Source organism: Bipolaris sorokiniana (assembly GCF_000338995.1).
Source record: "Bipolaris sorokiniana ND90Pr unplaced genomic scaffold COCSAscaffold_7, whole genome shotgun sequence".
In the NCBI taxonomy this organism is placed as follows: Eukaryota; Fungi; Ascomycota; class Dothideomycetes; order Pleosporales; family Pleosporaceae; genus Bipolaris; species Bipolaris sorokiniana.
In genome coordinates, this window is record NW_006911901.1 from 873,137 (window position 1) to 886,476 (window position 13,340).

A 13,340-nucleotide genomic window follows, 5' to 3' on the forward strand; every position below is an offset into this window, starting at 1 on the left:
AGAAAACGCTCTGTCCACTCGTCGGCCAAAAAAAAGTACGTAGCGAGTCAGTCATCTCCCCCCACTCAGCACTAATCAAACCACATTCGTACCGTACAACAAAACCCCCGATATCTAAACCAAGAAAACCATCATCATCTCTTCTACCCCCCCAAAAAAACAATGCAATATTAACACCACCCCATCTCCCCTCCTCTCTATCTTTCCTTCATCCTCAAAACCCAAGCACCTCAAATACGCGACTCAATCAAATTCCACACACAGCGGATACGCCGACACAACCCACTCCGCGCGCTCGGGCACTCGGAGCCTCACACGTACTAAGTACAGACCAAACCCAGGCACGCGAACATGGGTCCGCGCACACCCTTTATTTCGATTAGGAACGAGAACAAGAAATACGGGAAGGTACGTGCGCGCGTGACAAACCCCCCCGTTCACACCTTGCAAGGGAAAGAAGAAAAAAAACGGGACGGGGGGGCTTAGAGAGAGAGAGACCCTGAAAGAATCGTTGGATCTCGAGAGGGGGGGGGGTGTTTAAATTCAGTGCTGATTTGATGGTCGTAATTGGGAATTACGGTTGCTGGTTGCACGGTGTGCGGGTGCTCTGAACCCAATACTGAGGTTCGATGGGTTTGTTTCTGCTGCTTACCTCCCCTCCCCCCTATTTTATGACCCATGAGTTTAGCGGGGAAAGAAGAGAGAGACAAGGCTAACCTGCCAATGTATGTGAAAAAATCTGCGTAGCAACTACAGACTAAAACTACTAAGGCCCAAAGTAACTACCATGCGCTTCGAACACCGTATTCCCTTTCAGGAAAAGAAAGAGGAGAAGAAGAAAGAACCAAACTACCCCGCAATGCATACGTTTCATAAGAGTGTAGAACCTATGCATGATGAACAAAAAAAGCCATCTGCATCTTCCAAAAAAAGCCATGGATATCAATATATTCCGGTGGCGCCCAAGGAAAAAGACTCCACCACCAAGGGTATACATATATCTCTCTCCATCCTCCCCTCGTTTTCCAAACTATACACACCTACACTTTGCATTTTTTTTAAGAAAGATGGAAAGCGCCCTGGCCTTCGCGGATGGCAACGCTGAGTTTTTCCCGCAGTATTTCGACGCTGCTGTAGTCTGGCATCTTGAGATAGTTGACACAGGTCATGACAGACGGCAGATAGTCGTCGGATGTGAATGGTGGCTCGCTGGGCTTGCAAACAACTGTGAACATTGGTGTGAGAGCCTTGAAGCCTGCGAAAAGATTAGCATGTCTGTGATTTTTGTGGGACAATCAGATGGATCCTACCTCCAATTGGAAGCTTGGGGCTGCCAGTGATGAACTGCAAAAAGTCTCGACGCTCTTGCGCATTGAATTGGCTCATCGTAGACAATAGGTTGCGCACGCTCTTGCTGTCAAGGTTGTAGCCGTGGTCTGCCTTGATCGAGTCCACCAATGCTGAGGTATTGTTAGCACAACCGTACGATGTAAAGAGAGTCTGAACTTACTTTCGAGAGACCAATCCTCATCAGTCCTGCCGAAAAGCATGACCAGTTCGTCTGGAGTAAAGGCCTTGAGTGCAGAATACGGGAACACCTCTGTGAAGCCCTCACGGAAAGCGTTCGCCTGGCGCTCGACACCGGAGCCCAAAGTGAAATCTATAACCTTGTCCACATACAAGTCGACGTTTTCAATCGTGACCGTTGTATTTGCGCCGTTTTCGATGAGTTCGATTGAATGATAGCCAGGTAGAGTGAAGTCGAGTGCTAGATCCTCCACAGTACAGTCGTGTATGACAATCTCTTGGAGGGCTACCGCCTTTTCTTCTGGACTCAAATCGCTGTCGTCAACCTTCTTCTTAGCGTCGGCAAATTGCTTGAGCAGTAACAGCGATGAGGCCAGGCCCTCATCGACAGTCTTGATGGCCCCAAGAGATGGCACGACGGCTGTGCTGGAACCGTCATTGATGCGGAAGAAAGTTGGATTGAAGGAGATGTCGATGATACGAGAGTCCAACATGGAACGGGCAACGAATTTGCCTAGGACCTTGAACAGTTCGAGGCGCTTCTCGCCATTCTCACTATTCGCCTCTTCTTCGCTCATTGGTGCGGGGTATAGTCCTCGCTTGCCAAAAGCGTATTCGTCGCTGTCATTTGATTCATTCTCTCGCCAGAGCTTGAGCTTCTTCTTGGAGAATTCCCGAGAAACAGTCGAGTAGAACTCAAGAGTTGGTCCCAAACCGGTTCCTACTTCTTCAAAGTATTCAACTTCTAATACACTGGCAGAGTGTCCGTATAGCTGCATGACCTTCATTGCAGACTCGAGGATTCGAGATCGTGATATACGGACCTTTTGGCGCTGGAGTCTGCCCAGGAAGGGTCGCTCATCCCGGTGTCGGTCGCCTCGTGAATCGCTCGTGGGCTGCGAATTCTGCCATCGCGTCATTGATCGTGAGTAACCAAACGAGGTAGACTGCAGGAAGAGGTGGCGAGTCTCGAATGGGAATAGGAACGGGTAGAAGCGGGCTAGATCCTCACTCCAACTAGGGAGGCAGTTGCTAGCTACGATGAGAGGCTCCTCAAGTTGACGGTTGAGCTTCGCAGTAAGCTTCGTATTGACAAACTGCGAAAGCGGCTCCGCATTGAGTTTGATCTGCTCCTTGTTCGCCAGGAGGATGTCGTCAAGATGGGAATTCAATCCGTGAAGTATGCTAAGCAGCCTGAGGATACCAGATGTCACAGGGTGTTCATCCAATGAAGCTGGCATGCCTGAAGCGTCGGACTTTGACTCTGGAGGCGGTGTCAAAGAGCTGGATTCGCTCGGTGGTGGACCCTGCACCCGCTTGAACTTGATTGTATGAATGCCATTCCATACTGAACGCAAAGGACCGTCTGGTGGTTGAGATCGTGTGAAGTGTACAGCACGGTAGATGGTAGTCTCGTTCGAGAGTGGCTGGTCATTCACACTGAATTCAATGTGCCAGTCTTGGGGAGTGGACTGAACCGCGGCTGCATACGAAAGAGCGCTCGCCGCTCCTCCCAGGGTTTGGCGCATAGCTGAACTCTGCAACAGTGCAGACAATCGTGAAGCAGGAGTCCTGGCCTCTGAAGGTGGCTTCGCTATTGGTGTGCCTTGTACCGGTGTTGCAATCCTCGTACCGTCTTCCTGGTGGGCCGTGGCTTTGCCTGTTGATGCGACTTCGACGCTTACGGCAGATGGATCTGGCATATCCTCATCGAGGTCTTCCTCTAGATCGTCCACTATGGCATTCAAGGCACTATCTTCATCCACAGACTCGGGATCGGAGAGCTGAGATTCATCGGCACATTCGACAGGGTCCTGACCGCTATTGGAACGAGGCATGGCTGGGGGCGGGGGCGGCGGTGGTAGCGGAGGGTTCTGTTGCTGACGTCTGCTCGACCGCCGTGTCTTCTCACGTGTAGCGGAGCTAGGCCCTGGTTGGGGTGAATCTGGTGGACCTGGCTTGGAACGCGATGGCTTCTTTGGAGCACGGCTCGCTGGATCAGATGGTGTTCGAGGGGGTGGAGGCGCCCGACCTTCAGCAAGAGCTTGGGCGTACATGGCTTCGAATTGATCGCGAGCGAATTGATCTCTAGGATGAGCCGGTCGAGGACGGTCTGCAAGGCTGATACGCGGACGGAGGTAGTCATCCAAGGCTTTGAACGTTGCAATAGCGTGGATAGACACCATGATGTTGCGGTATGTCTTGGGAATGCCTGAATCATCATCGGCGACGAGCTTCAGCCGAAGCTGCTTAGCCAACATGGAGGTCGCGCTTCCCCGATTGTCATACATATTCTGATGCACGGTGATGACATCAAAATGCTCGGACCTACTCAAGAGGTCCTGAAGCTTGTGCACCAAGACACTGAATGGTGTTGCAGGAGACGCGGTGCTGGCAGTCTTGATCTTGCTCTGGCCACTACCACCCATGAAAGCCTCCAGGAAGATAGGTCTAGGATCGCCATGCTTTGAAAACGTCGGCTTTGAGAAGACTTCCAATAGCACATCGACAATCTTGGACGACTTGAGCTCGTAACTGGTGATACTTTCAAGCGCATCGCCCTCGAAATAAGATGCTAACCGGGTGAACAGGTTCATGAAGTCGCTTGCAGTGCCCTTGCAACCACAAGCCTTGATTTCGTTGGCAAGCGCCTTCAGATCTTCCAATACTGCAATTGCCCTGTCGCGGGTGGGTTTGTCGCTGTCCCTTTCATGCGTCTCGATGAACTTTTTAGCGCGAAGGGTGATTATGTCTTCAACATTGGGCATCGGTGGTGGTTCGTGCTGATCGTCAGAGGACGAGGACGAGTCGGATTCATCGTCATCGTCTCGGTTTTGGCTGCTCGCGTTTGGGTCGTCGTCAAGGTCCACCTCGTCTCCTTCGTCATCGGAGTGCATTTCCATATCGACTCCATCATTCGGATTGCCAGTTTCTGACTCGGCTTCTGGTTCAGCAGAAGAAGCAATACTATCACCCAAGGCTGTCACATGGGCTCCTACTGTAGACTTCGACTCTTTAGCCCGACTGTCCAACGTCTTACACGGACGATTTGCAAGTTGTTGGATCTCTGAAATGACACCTTCGCGGTAGAATTGATAGCGGTATATCGACTCGAGACGCTTAAGCAGCAGTTCAGCAGCTTGCAAAGCGTATGTGACTAGAGATGGGTGGTCTTGTTGAGTGAAAATCGACGCTAAATGCGAAGCATAAGGTACTGGTCGCAGGGCTTCCTCGAGAATGTCGATGTCGAGGTTGGACAACATCTTGAGATGAGCAGTAAGTACTTTTTGTCGAACGCTGAGGTTCACAGTACTGGAATAGGCATCTGTCAGGGTTGGCAGAAGAATGACTGCGAAGCGCTTAACCTTGGCCTTGCACCCCTCAAGCAGCTGTATACGCTTTTCGTTCATGATTTTTCTGTTCGACGAAGAAAGAGGGAGAATGTCGTCACCGGGATAGCCAGCGTCGAAGAGGTCGTCGAGATATGACAAGCCTTGCTGAGGAACATCAGGTAGAAGCTCGCAAATGACGTTGAGAGTCTCAAACACCTGATCCTTGGGCCTATGGATAAGAGCTTGCATGATGACTACAGAGTCAATCTTGGCTGCAACGTCTTCTGTGCCCGTTGGAGGCGAGACGCCGGTCAGAATCTGATACAGAGTGTCAACAACATTCATCTTGAGCAACTCTGCAGATAGACGCGGGCTGGCTTTGGCGGTATACGCAAGAACCTGAAGGAACATGGTGTGGATATTGGCTCCAATCATGTTTGTGGTGCCTGGTAGAAGGAGCCGTAGAATGGCCTTTAGAAGACCTGGGCTGACGAGCTCTTCAAGTTTACTCTCGTGCTGCTTGAAGCTTTGAACAATGCGAGATACGCAGATGCAGCCCTGCTCAACAACCTTTTGGTCGTTGTTGTTCAGGATGTTCTCTAGTATAGGCATGACGTCGCGCACGACAGGGAATGAATCTTCTGGGATATTGCGGCAGCAATTGGCCGCAGTTGTGACAGCTGTTCGTTGTGTGCTGGTGGCGAAGAAATCAAGGAATGTGAGGCAGGCAGTAAGCCCACCCTCACGCACAATAACTCCAGGAAATTCGATGGAGATCTTCTCCAATGTGCTCAAACATTGCTCGGCCAGGTCAATGAAATTAATTTCGAGCAGCTTGGAGCAGAGGACAGGAACTGCACCACCGTAGACAACGTTAGCGGTAGCTTGGGGGAGCGCCTCCATCAAATTGGCAAGGCAGCGGCAGGCGAGCAACATGATTTCTGGATTCTCTTCCATTGTGAACTCATTGGGCTGCATCAGCTTCACAAGCTCCTTGACATATGCGTCGGGAGAAAAGTGGCCAGCCAAATTGTCTTCGGTAGAGATGAGAAGTACTTCAGAAAGCTCATTAAGAGCCGCCAGTTGTACAGTATCATCATGCGAACGCAATTGCTCCAGGATGCCACGCAGGCGCTGTGTGGTGCCCGCCATGATACCTGTCAGCTGTCTAAGAGCAGAAAGACTGTGGGGGTTGCGTCCAAGAAAGCCGCCAGTGAAGGGATCGTCGTCATCGTCGTCATCATCATCATCATCGTCGTCGTCGTCGTCTTCTTGATCGTAGCGCTCCCCGTGTTCGTCAGCGTGCTCATCATCGCTGCTATGATCATCGCCCGATTGGCGGGCATCCTCTTCAGCGTTTGCTGGAGGGGCGTCTTCCATGGTGGTATCGGTTTCCATCTTGTTGGACCTTCGGGAGCTTCGGCGGGATGTGGATGGCGTGTCGGGGTCGGGGTCGGTGTGTGAGGAAGGCTTGGGTTGCCGCCGAGAGCTATCAGGCCCGCTCTTGCGGCCGCCTCTGGTGCGCCTCGAGGGCTGTGGCGTCGACTTCTCGTCGATGGGATCTGATGGTGGGCTACTGACAGTCAGCGCATGCTCATGGGTATCATAAGCGCTTGGCACAGACCCAGAAGAAGACATTACGGCGGCGGCTTTGCCCTTTGCTTTGTTGGAGCGGGTTTTGGGCTGGGGTGGTGGTTCCTGCAGGTCAATCTTGGAGCGCTTGTTGCGGGCGGAACGGGCAGGCGGAGCGTCTGTAATGTCGGGCTGCTCGGGGCTCTGGTCGTCGCGCGCAGCAGACTTCCTCTTACGAGCTGTTGGGGGCGGCGGGAGGGCTGGCTGAGGGGGTGGTGCAGGCAGCGAGTTGGGTGTACTGTTTGTGTGGGGATTGCCTGATTGGCGCCTTTGCGAGCGAGTGACTCTGGACGACATGAGAATCTGACTTTAGGCTTGTGCAATCGAGACGTGCTCGGACAGGGTGGCGCCGGTGGGATGCAGCAAGTTGTGTGTCGGCAAAGCACAATGAGACGAGGCTGAAGCGCCCGCAGCAGGAGATGAAGGTGGACGGTGAAGTGGAGAAGAGCTGGGGCGGCCCCGGGTCGAGCAAAGCAAACGGTATTTACCTTTGACGAGGTCCTCTGGATGCCATCAAGAACGCGCCATGAGGCGGGTGCTCGAGCGAGTGCGGTGAGTGCAAACACACAAGGGCACGGGTTGGCGGGGTGAAGGAGAGGTGCAGAGAGGGTCCAGCGAGAGCAGGTGAGCAGATGCTCTAGTGGGATGGTGATGGGTATAGAAAGAGATGTGGTAATGCTGCAATGAGTGCTGCGAAGACTTGAGGTTCCATATCCTCGATGCCAGGTCGGCGGAGCTAGTTACGTGACCTGACTAGCGGCCGCCGTTATCGATAGCGACCCGGCCACCTGCACTGTAAGTACTGCGACTGCACTGGCTGCGCTGGGTTGGAACGACGCTGCCGCCGCCAGTGCTTGCTTTTGCAGTCGTAGTTGTATGAATTCTTTGTTTCCCGAAGCCATTTCTTCATGTACTCAAGCACTTTCTATTTACTTGCCTCTATTTCGCTTCTGCAACAAGTCCGGCCGCAACTGCCTTTGTGCGGGTCGTGCGTATCCATCCATCCACTCATTCATCCCCGCCATCGGGATACTGTTTGTCCTCCCTCAGCCTTATCCCGCCCTCCCTTCTGACCAGACCACTCGCACGCGCCAGGACAAGAATAACACAAGCGTTATCGTTGAGTCAGGCCAAGGTTCCATGTCCAATCCGACATGGCGTGCTCTTCCACGGCCGGGTTGGAGCCAGCAGCCAGCAGCCAGATCACGCTGCTTGTTCAGCATTCCACCCACTGCCACGGCCCGTCTGTGCCTGCTGATTCCGCGACAAGCCACAGTGCCTGTGGGGTCGCCCAAATGCCGACATCGCTCACGTGAAGCACTCCCACATGACTAAGCACGCTGTACACTCTACCTATTGCCAGGTATGTAGTACATATAGGTATGTATATGCAGCAGAGGATGCAGACTTGGGCTGCATGTCGGCGCATGCTTGGGGGGCGCGAAAAAAAAAGAGTTTCATGCACCGTGGGCCATACAAGTAGTTCGCAGCCACGGGTCCACGGCCAGATCGGCAGTGGCAGTGGCACGGATAGAGTAATGAATGGCGAGAGCAAAAGACTTCGATAGCCCCGCCGCCCGCCCGCCCGCGCGAAACAGTCTCAACCGCTGCCGCCTGGCCTGTATGAGGATACAACATGGCTGCTCCTGATCTTCATCCGCTCTCGCCCGCTTCTACGTCCCCATTGCTCCCACAAGATCCACCTTTTTCCCAAACTCAAACACGCTCGCATCCGCCTCCCCAAACCACCTTCGGTTTCGCCCCACGCTTGCACTTTGCGACCCTCGGGTGTCGCCTCAACAGCCCCGCGTCATAACAGACCCCTACCCGCGTGCCTCTCACTACCGCCTAGCCCGCCGGTAGGCTACCGGACAACCCCGTTTATCCCAGCATTCGTAAGCCTTTCACTCATAAATGTCTCTTCCCCACCGCCAATTGACCCTTCTCCTCAGTCCAATCTCCCAAACAAGATCCGGCCCCTCGCCGCAACCACACGCCCTTGCCCCCCATACACCCGGCCACTGCCCCGGCCGCCTCACAAATCGCGACCATGACCTCGACTACTAATCGCGATATCCTGCTTGATGCCGGAGTGCCCAACGCCGAAGCCATGTCGCTCGACAACTACACGTTTCCCAAGGAGAGGCTGAAGAAGACGCTTTCCAACCCTAACAAGCAGCCGCTAGTGCTAGTATCATGTGGCTCCTTCTCCCCGCCCACCAATCTTCATCTGCGCATGTTCGAAGAAGCGGCTGATTACTGCGAATTCGAAACCGATTTTGAAGTCGTCGGCGGCTTCTTTAGTCCCGTCGGCGATGCATACAAGAAGGCCGGCTTGGCCTCTGCACAGCACAGAATCAACATGACCAGGATCGCTGTCCAAGACAGCTCGACCTGGATCGGTGTTGACCCTTGGGAGCCGCTGCACAAGGAATACCTCCCCACCGTCAAGGTCCTCGACCACTTTGACTATGAGCTCAACGAAGTCATGGGAGGCATCGCTACTGAAAATGGCGAGAAGCGCCGCATCCATGTTGCCTTGCTCGCCGGCGCTGACCTAATCCAGACCATGAGCACCCCCGGACTGTGGGCTCGTGAGGATTTGAGCAGGATCTTGGGCCACTATGGCGCCTTTATCCTCGAACGCAGTGGCACAGATATTGGTAGGCTATTCCCTACTCGCTTGCCTTGTAAATGCTGACTCAAAGCGAAACAGACGATGCCCTTGTTCAACTACAGCAGTGGAGACACAACATCCGCGTCATCCCGCAACTCATCCAGAACGATGTCTCATCGACCAAGATCCGCTTGTTCCGCAAGCGCGGTAAGAGCATCCGTTACTACATTCCCGACAAGGTGGTCGACTACATCTACGAGCACGGCCTCTACAGCGATGATGATAAGAAGACTGCCGACAAGGGCAAAGCGCCCGCCGCTGCGGATGCTGCTGGTTCTTCACAGGGCGTGACTGCTTCGTGAACACCTACCTCTGAGTCACAATCTTTCCTTTGATCCGTCCACGCAGCGCGAGCTGCCATACACTTCCTCTTCCGAAAGGACTGCCGCGCTGTATGCTGCCATGAACGCCGGTTGGCTATTTCGTATTGGGCAGCGCACTGGCTTATCAGTTCTATACAACCGGTGCCATCGTTGTTGCACCGTCACTACTACCCGTCGACCAACTTGTTGGAGAGGCACGGGTGTGCCTTCGTGGGCTTTATTGGCGGATAGGAAAAAGACGTATCCGCCACGGCGCATTTCTTTTGTACTTTTCACGCTATGATACCACATACACATACATACATACTCAATACACTATGATGATTTTTACACACGGCTTAGTGGGGGTCCAGGGGTCGCTCCCACGTGCTGTGATGTCATGTTATAGAGGTGGACGGGTGGCTGAGCAGATCTGCCTGCCCTGTTGACGCAGGGCCTGGTCGTCTTCTGTACCCGACAGAATGCACGCTCCAGCGGTGTGCGGCACTTGTCGAATGACGCACTGTCGTGGCTCAGAGGGCTGTCTGCACGACTTGGGTTTTGACCGCTTGCGTTCTAGACTGGTTGGCATGCATGCAACTTTTGTTAGCGACACAGCGGCACAATATGATGTGTGATAGCAGGAGAGACCGAGTACGAGCTGACGAGTCTGCAACCGCAGCATATCTGCTTTGTTGACGCCGCACAACAAATCACATCGTAAACTTGGTCTGAATCAAAGTTTGCCGCGCTTCCAAGATGGCATTCCAAGCAGTTTCCACTGCCCAGCGGCTCGGCCACGTCAGGTAAGCCATCAACACCAATCACCCCAGCAACCACCTCGACATCCCAGCAAGCTTGAATTCGTGCATGTGGCCAGCCGCCATTGTACATATTCGCTACCATTGCGCAGGCCCTTGGTAGTTTGAGAACCAGTCCGAGTCCTTCACCCGTGTCGTGATTTCCCCGTCTCGGCGTATTTCTTTTTTTGTCATGTTCAAGCTTGTATGAAGTGCTTTGTAGCCCCCACGATTCTACACCGCGCTTTCGCATTCCCAACCCACAAGAGCTGCTTGCAGCCAACAACTCTCCTCCAATGAGCGACCGCGACCGCGATCCCTCGCGCAGACGGCCCCACGGTGACGAGCGAAGACGACGCAGAGAATCGCACGGCGATGTAGATCCTGAAAGACGCAAACGTAGAGAGTCTCAGGGCGAGCGCGCAGCACAAGACGCAGAGGGGCGGCGAAGAAAAGGCCACCGAGCTACCGACTCCCAAGGCGACGCGCTACCACGGCCTCAGCGTCGCTCAAGACAACAAAGCGATACCGAATACGAGTCGTCAGCTCCCCGTAAAGCGCGGGGCTCGCGCCGCAACTCCAAGACAGATGGAAGTGGCAGCGGCAGCCGAGGCTCTGCGCCCTTGAGCTTGGATGCCCTCGCAAAGCTCGACAAGACCAATGCCAAAAAGTCGAGTGGCTGGGGAACCTACGACTACGATGAGGACTACTTGAAGGAAGTCCGAAGAAAGGAGAAAAAACTCGAACAGGAGAGGTTAAAGGAGGAGCGTGCAGAAAAGAGAAAGGAGCAGAAAGAGGAAGAGGCCAGGCGACGCGCTGCCGAGAGCGATGCCGCTATCCATGAAGAAAAGGCAAGAAAGCGGCGCGAAGAGCGACGGAGAGCAGCTGAGCTGAAGGCCAGTCAGACCGAGGACGAGCTCGAGCGGAAGCGGGGCTCCCGCACTGATGACGAAAGAGAAGAGCGGAGACGACGACGTGAATCCAAGTACACGGCCTCGGAAGCTGAGGAGAGAAGGGATCGAAGGAGGCAGGAGAAGCAGCACAGGACCGAGCAGAAAAAGCGGCGTGTCGTCAGTGGCCCATTGGCAGAAGAGGGAGGCATTGATGACGACTCAGAATACCGCTACATGATGGAGAAGCGTGGAGGTGGTGCGCCGACAGTCGACTCTGAGGAGGAGCTCGCAAAGAAGAAGAAGCGGAAGCGCATACTGATCGGCGTACTGTCTGTCATACTTTTGCTGGCCATCATCATACCCGTGGGGGTAGTCCTTTCTGGCAAGAGTAGTAGCCCCGCCAACACCGGAAGCGGACCCGCAGCTGGCTCGTCGTCTGGGCCATCCACTAGCAACCTCGCTGGCAAAGATCGAAACAGCGTGCCTGAACAGGATCGGGGTGGTATACTAGACCCGTGGTCTTGGTTAGATACTCAAGACTTCAATGTCACCTACACGAATGAGCTTGTCGGAGGCCTCCCCATTATTGGACTCAACTCGACATGGAACGACGACGTTCAAGCCAACCCGTCCGTACCAAAGCTGTCAGACAAGTTCGAATATGGCAAGATGCCGATTCGCGGCGTCAATGTTGGTGGATGGCTCAACCTCGAGCCTTTTATCACGCCATCCTTCTTTTCGCAGTTTGGATCAAAGGATAATGTAGTGGACGAATGGACGTTTCTTAGTAAGCTGGGGCCCGGCAAAGCCAAATCGACACTGGAGAAGCACTACGCGACCTTTATCACCAAACAGACGTTTGCTGAGATCCGGGCGGCTGGCATGGACCATGTCCGTTTCCCGTTTGGTTACTGGATGGTCCAAACCTACGATGACGATGTATACGTGCCGCAGGTGTCATGGCGTTACCTCCTCCGCGGCATTGAATACTGCCGACAAAACGGCCTTCGCGTGAACCTCGATCTCCACGGCGCGCCCGGTAGTCAGAACGGATGGAATCATTCTGGCCGTCAGGGTGCGATTGGCTGGCTTAACGGCACCGATGGCGACAAAAACGCCGAACGCAGTCTGGAAGTACACCACAAGCTCTCCGTCTTCTTCGCCCAAGAGCGCTACAAGAACCTCGTCACAATGTACGGCCTCGTCAACGAGCCCCGCATGGTCGAACTTGACACGCAAAAAGTCCTCGCCTGGACTCAAAAAGCCATTGACCAAATCCGGTCCGACGGCATAACCGCCATCATCATCTTCGGCGACGGCTTCATGGGCCTCGACAACTGGCAAGGCAAACTCCAAGGCAACAAAGACCTCCTCCTCGACGTCCACCAATACGTAATCTTCAACACCGACCAACTCAAGCTCAAACACCGCGACAAGCTCAACTTCGCCTGCGAGGGTTGGACCCAGCAATCCAAACGCAGCATGAACACTAAAACGGGTTTCGGCCCCACAATGTGCGGCGAGTGGTCCCAGGCAGACACAGATTGCACGCAGTACATCAACAACGTGGGCACGGGTTCCCGCTGGGAAGGCACACTCCAACCCACCGATAAAACCAGTGCAGTCCTCGCTCCGCAGTGTCCACTCCAATCGTCAGAGTGTTCTTGTAAACAAGCAAATGCCGACCCCTCGTCTTACTCCCCCGAATACAAAAAATGGCTCTACCAGTTCGCCATAGGCCAGATGGACGCGTTCGAGGCTGGCTGGGGCTGGTTCTACTGGACGTGGGAGACGGAGAGTAGCACGCAGTGGAGTTATCGGCGCGGACGCGAGGCCGGTATCTTGCCGGATAAGGCGTATGACCGCGATTGGAAGTGTCCTGGTGGTGGAGTCCAGAATCTGGATTCTTTTGAGGGGTTGGCGGAGAGTTATCGACGCGGGGTGGTGGTTAATGCGAGTGTTGAGGGGTGGCAAGGGGGATGACGATGGCATGGAAAGGGTCGTCCCTCGTACGCTTTTTTCTCTTTTTTTTTTGGGGGGGGGGGGGGGTAAGGAGTTTAAGGGATGATGCGAGTAATGCTGCGATATGAATGAGTATATGAGGAGCTGGTGGTCGGTGAATACGGCGTTTGTTTTTTCTGGGCTTCTTTTTTTTATGTGCGTACTTTTTTTGCATT

At 53.9% G+C, this 13,340-nt stretch overlaps 4 protein-coding genes across 4 annotated transcripts; 3 read left to right on the forward strand and 1 right to left on the reverse strand.

Moving 5' to 3' along the window:
• Nucleotides 1–673: 673 nt before the first annotated feature.
• On the reverse strand, nucleotides 674–7,178 carry COCSADRAFT_199649 (uncharacterized protein). Its single transcript, XM_007701908.1, has 5 exons — nucleotides 6,980–7,178; nucleotides 6,484–6,777; nucleotides 1,511–6,432; nucleotides 1,311–1,460; nucleotides 674–1,255 (listed from the first exon to the last, which is right to left on the reverse strand). Exons 1-5 carry the CDS (start codon nucleotides 7,003–7,005, stop codon nucleotides 1,059–1,061), a joined length of 5,589 nt encoding a protein of 1,862 aa, XP_007700098.1. The 5' UTR covers nucleotides 7,006–7,178; the 3' UTR covers nucleotides 674–1,058.
• Nucleotides 7,179–7,253: 75 nt separating this feature from the next.
• COCSADRAFT_322966 (uncharacterized protein) lies at nucleotides 7,254–7,977 on the forward strand. Its single transcript, XM_007701909.1, has 2 exons — nucleotides 7,254–7,525; nucleotides 7,587–7,977. Exons 1-2 carry the CDS (start codon nucleotides 7,400–7,402, stop codon nucleotides 7,824–7,826), a joined length of 366 nt encoding a protein of 121 aa, XP_007700099.1. The 5' UTR covers nucleotides 7,254–7,399; the 3' UTR covers nucleotides 7,827–7,977.
• A 358-nt stretch (nucleotides 7,978–8,335) lies between these two features.
• COCSADRAFT_322974 (uncharacterized protein) lies at nucleotides 8,336–9,672 on the forward strand. Its single transcript, XM_007701910.1, has 2 exons — nucleotides 8,336–9,154; nucleotides 9,208–9,672. Exons 1-2 carry the CDS (start codon nucleotides 8,542–8,544, stop codon nucleotides 9,468–9,470), a joined length of 876 nt encoding a protein of 291 aa, XP_007700100.1. The 5' UTR covers nucleotides 8,336–8,541; the 3' UTR covers nucleotides 9,471–9,672.
• Nucleotides 9,673–10,109: 437 nt separating this feature from the next.
• On the forward strand, nucleotides 10,110–13,188 carry COCSADRAFT_36832 (glycoside hydrolase family 5 protein). The gene has a single exon (XM_007701609.1). It carries the CDS (start codon nucleotides 10,567–10,569, stop codon nucleotides 13,144–13,146), a length of 2,580 nt encoding a protein of 859 aa, XP_007699799.1. The 5' UTR covers nucleotides 10,110–10,566; the 3' UTR covers nucleotides 13,147–13,188.
• Nucleotides 13,189–13,340: the final 152 nt, after the last annotated feature.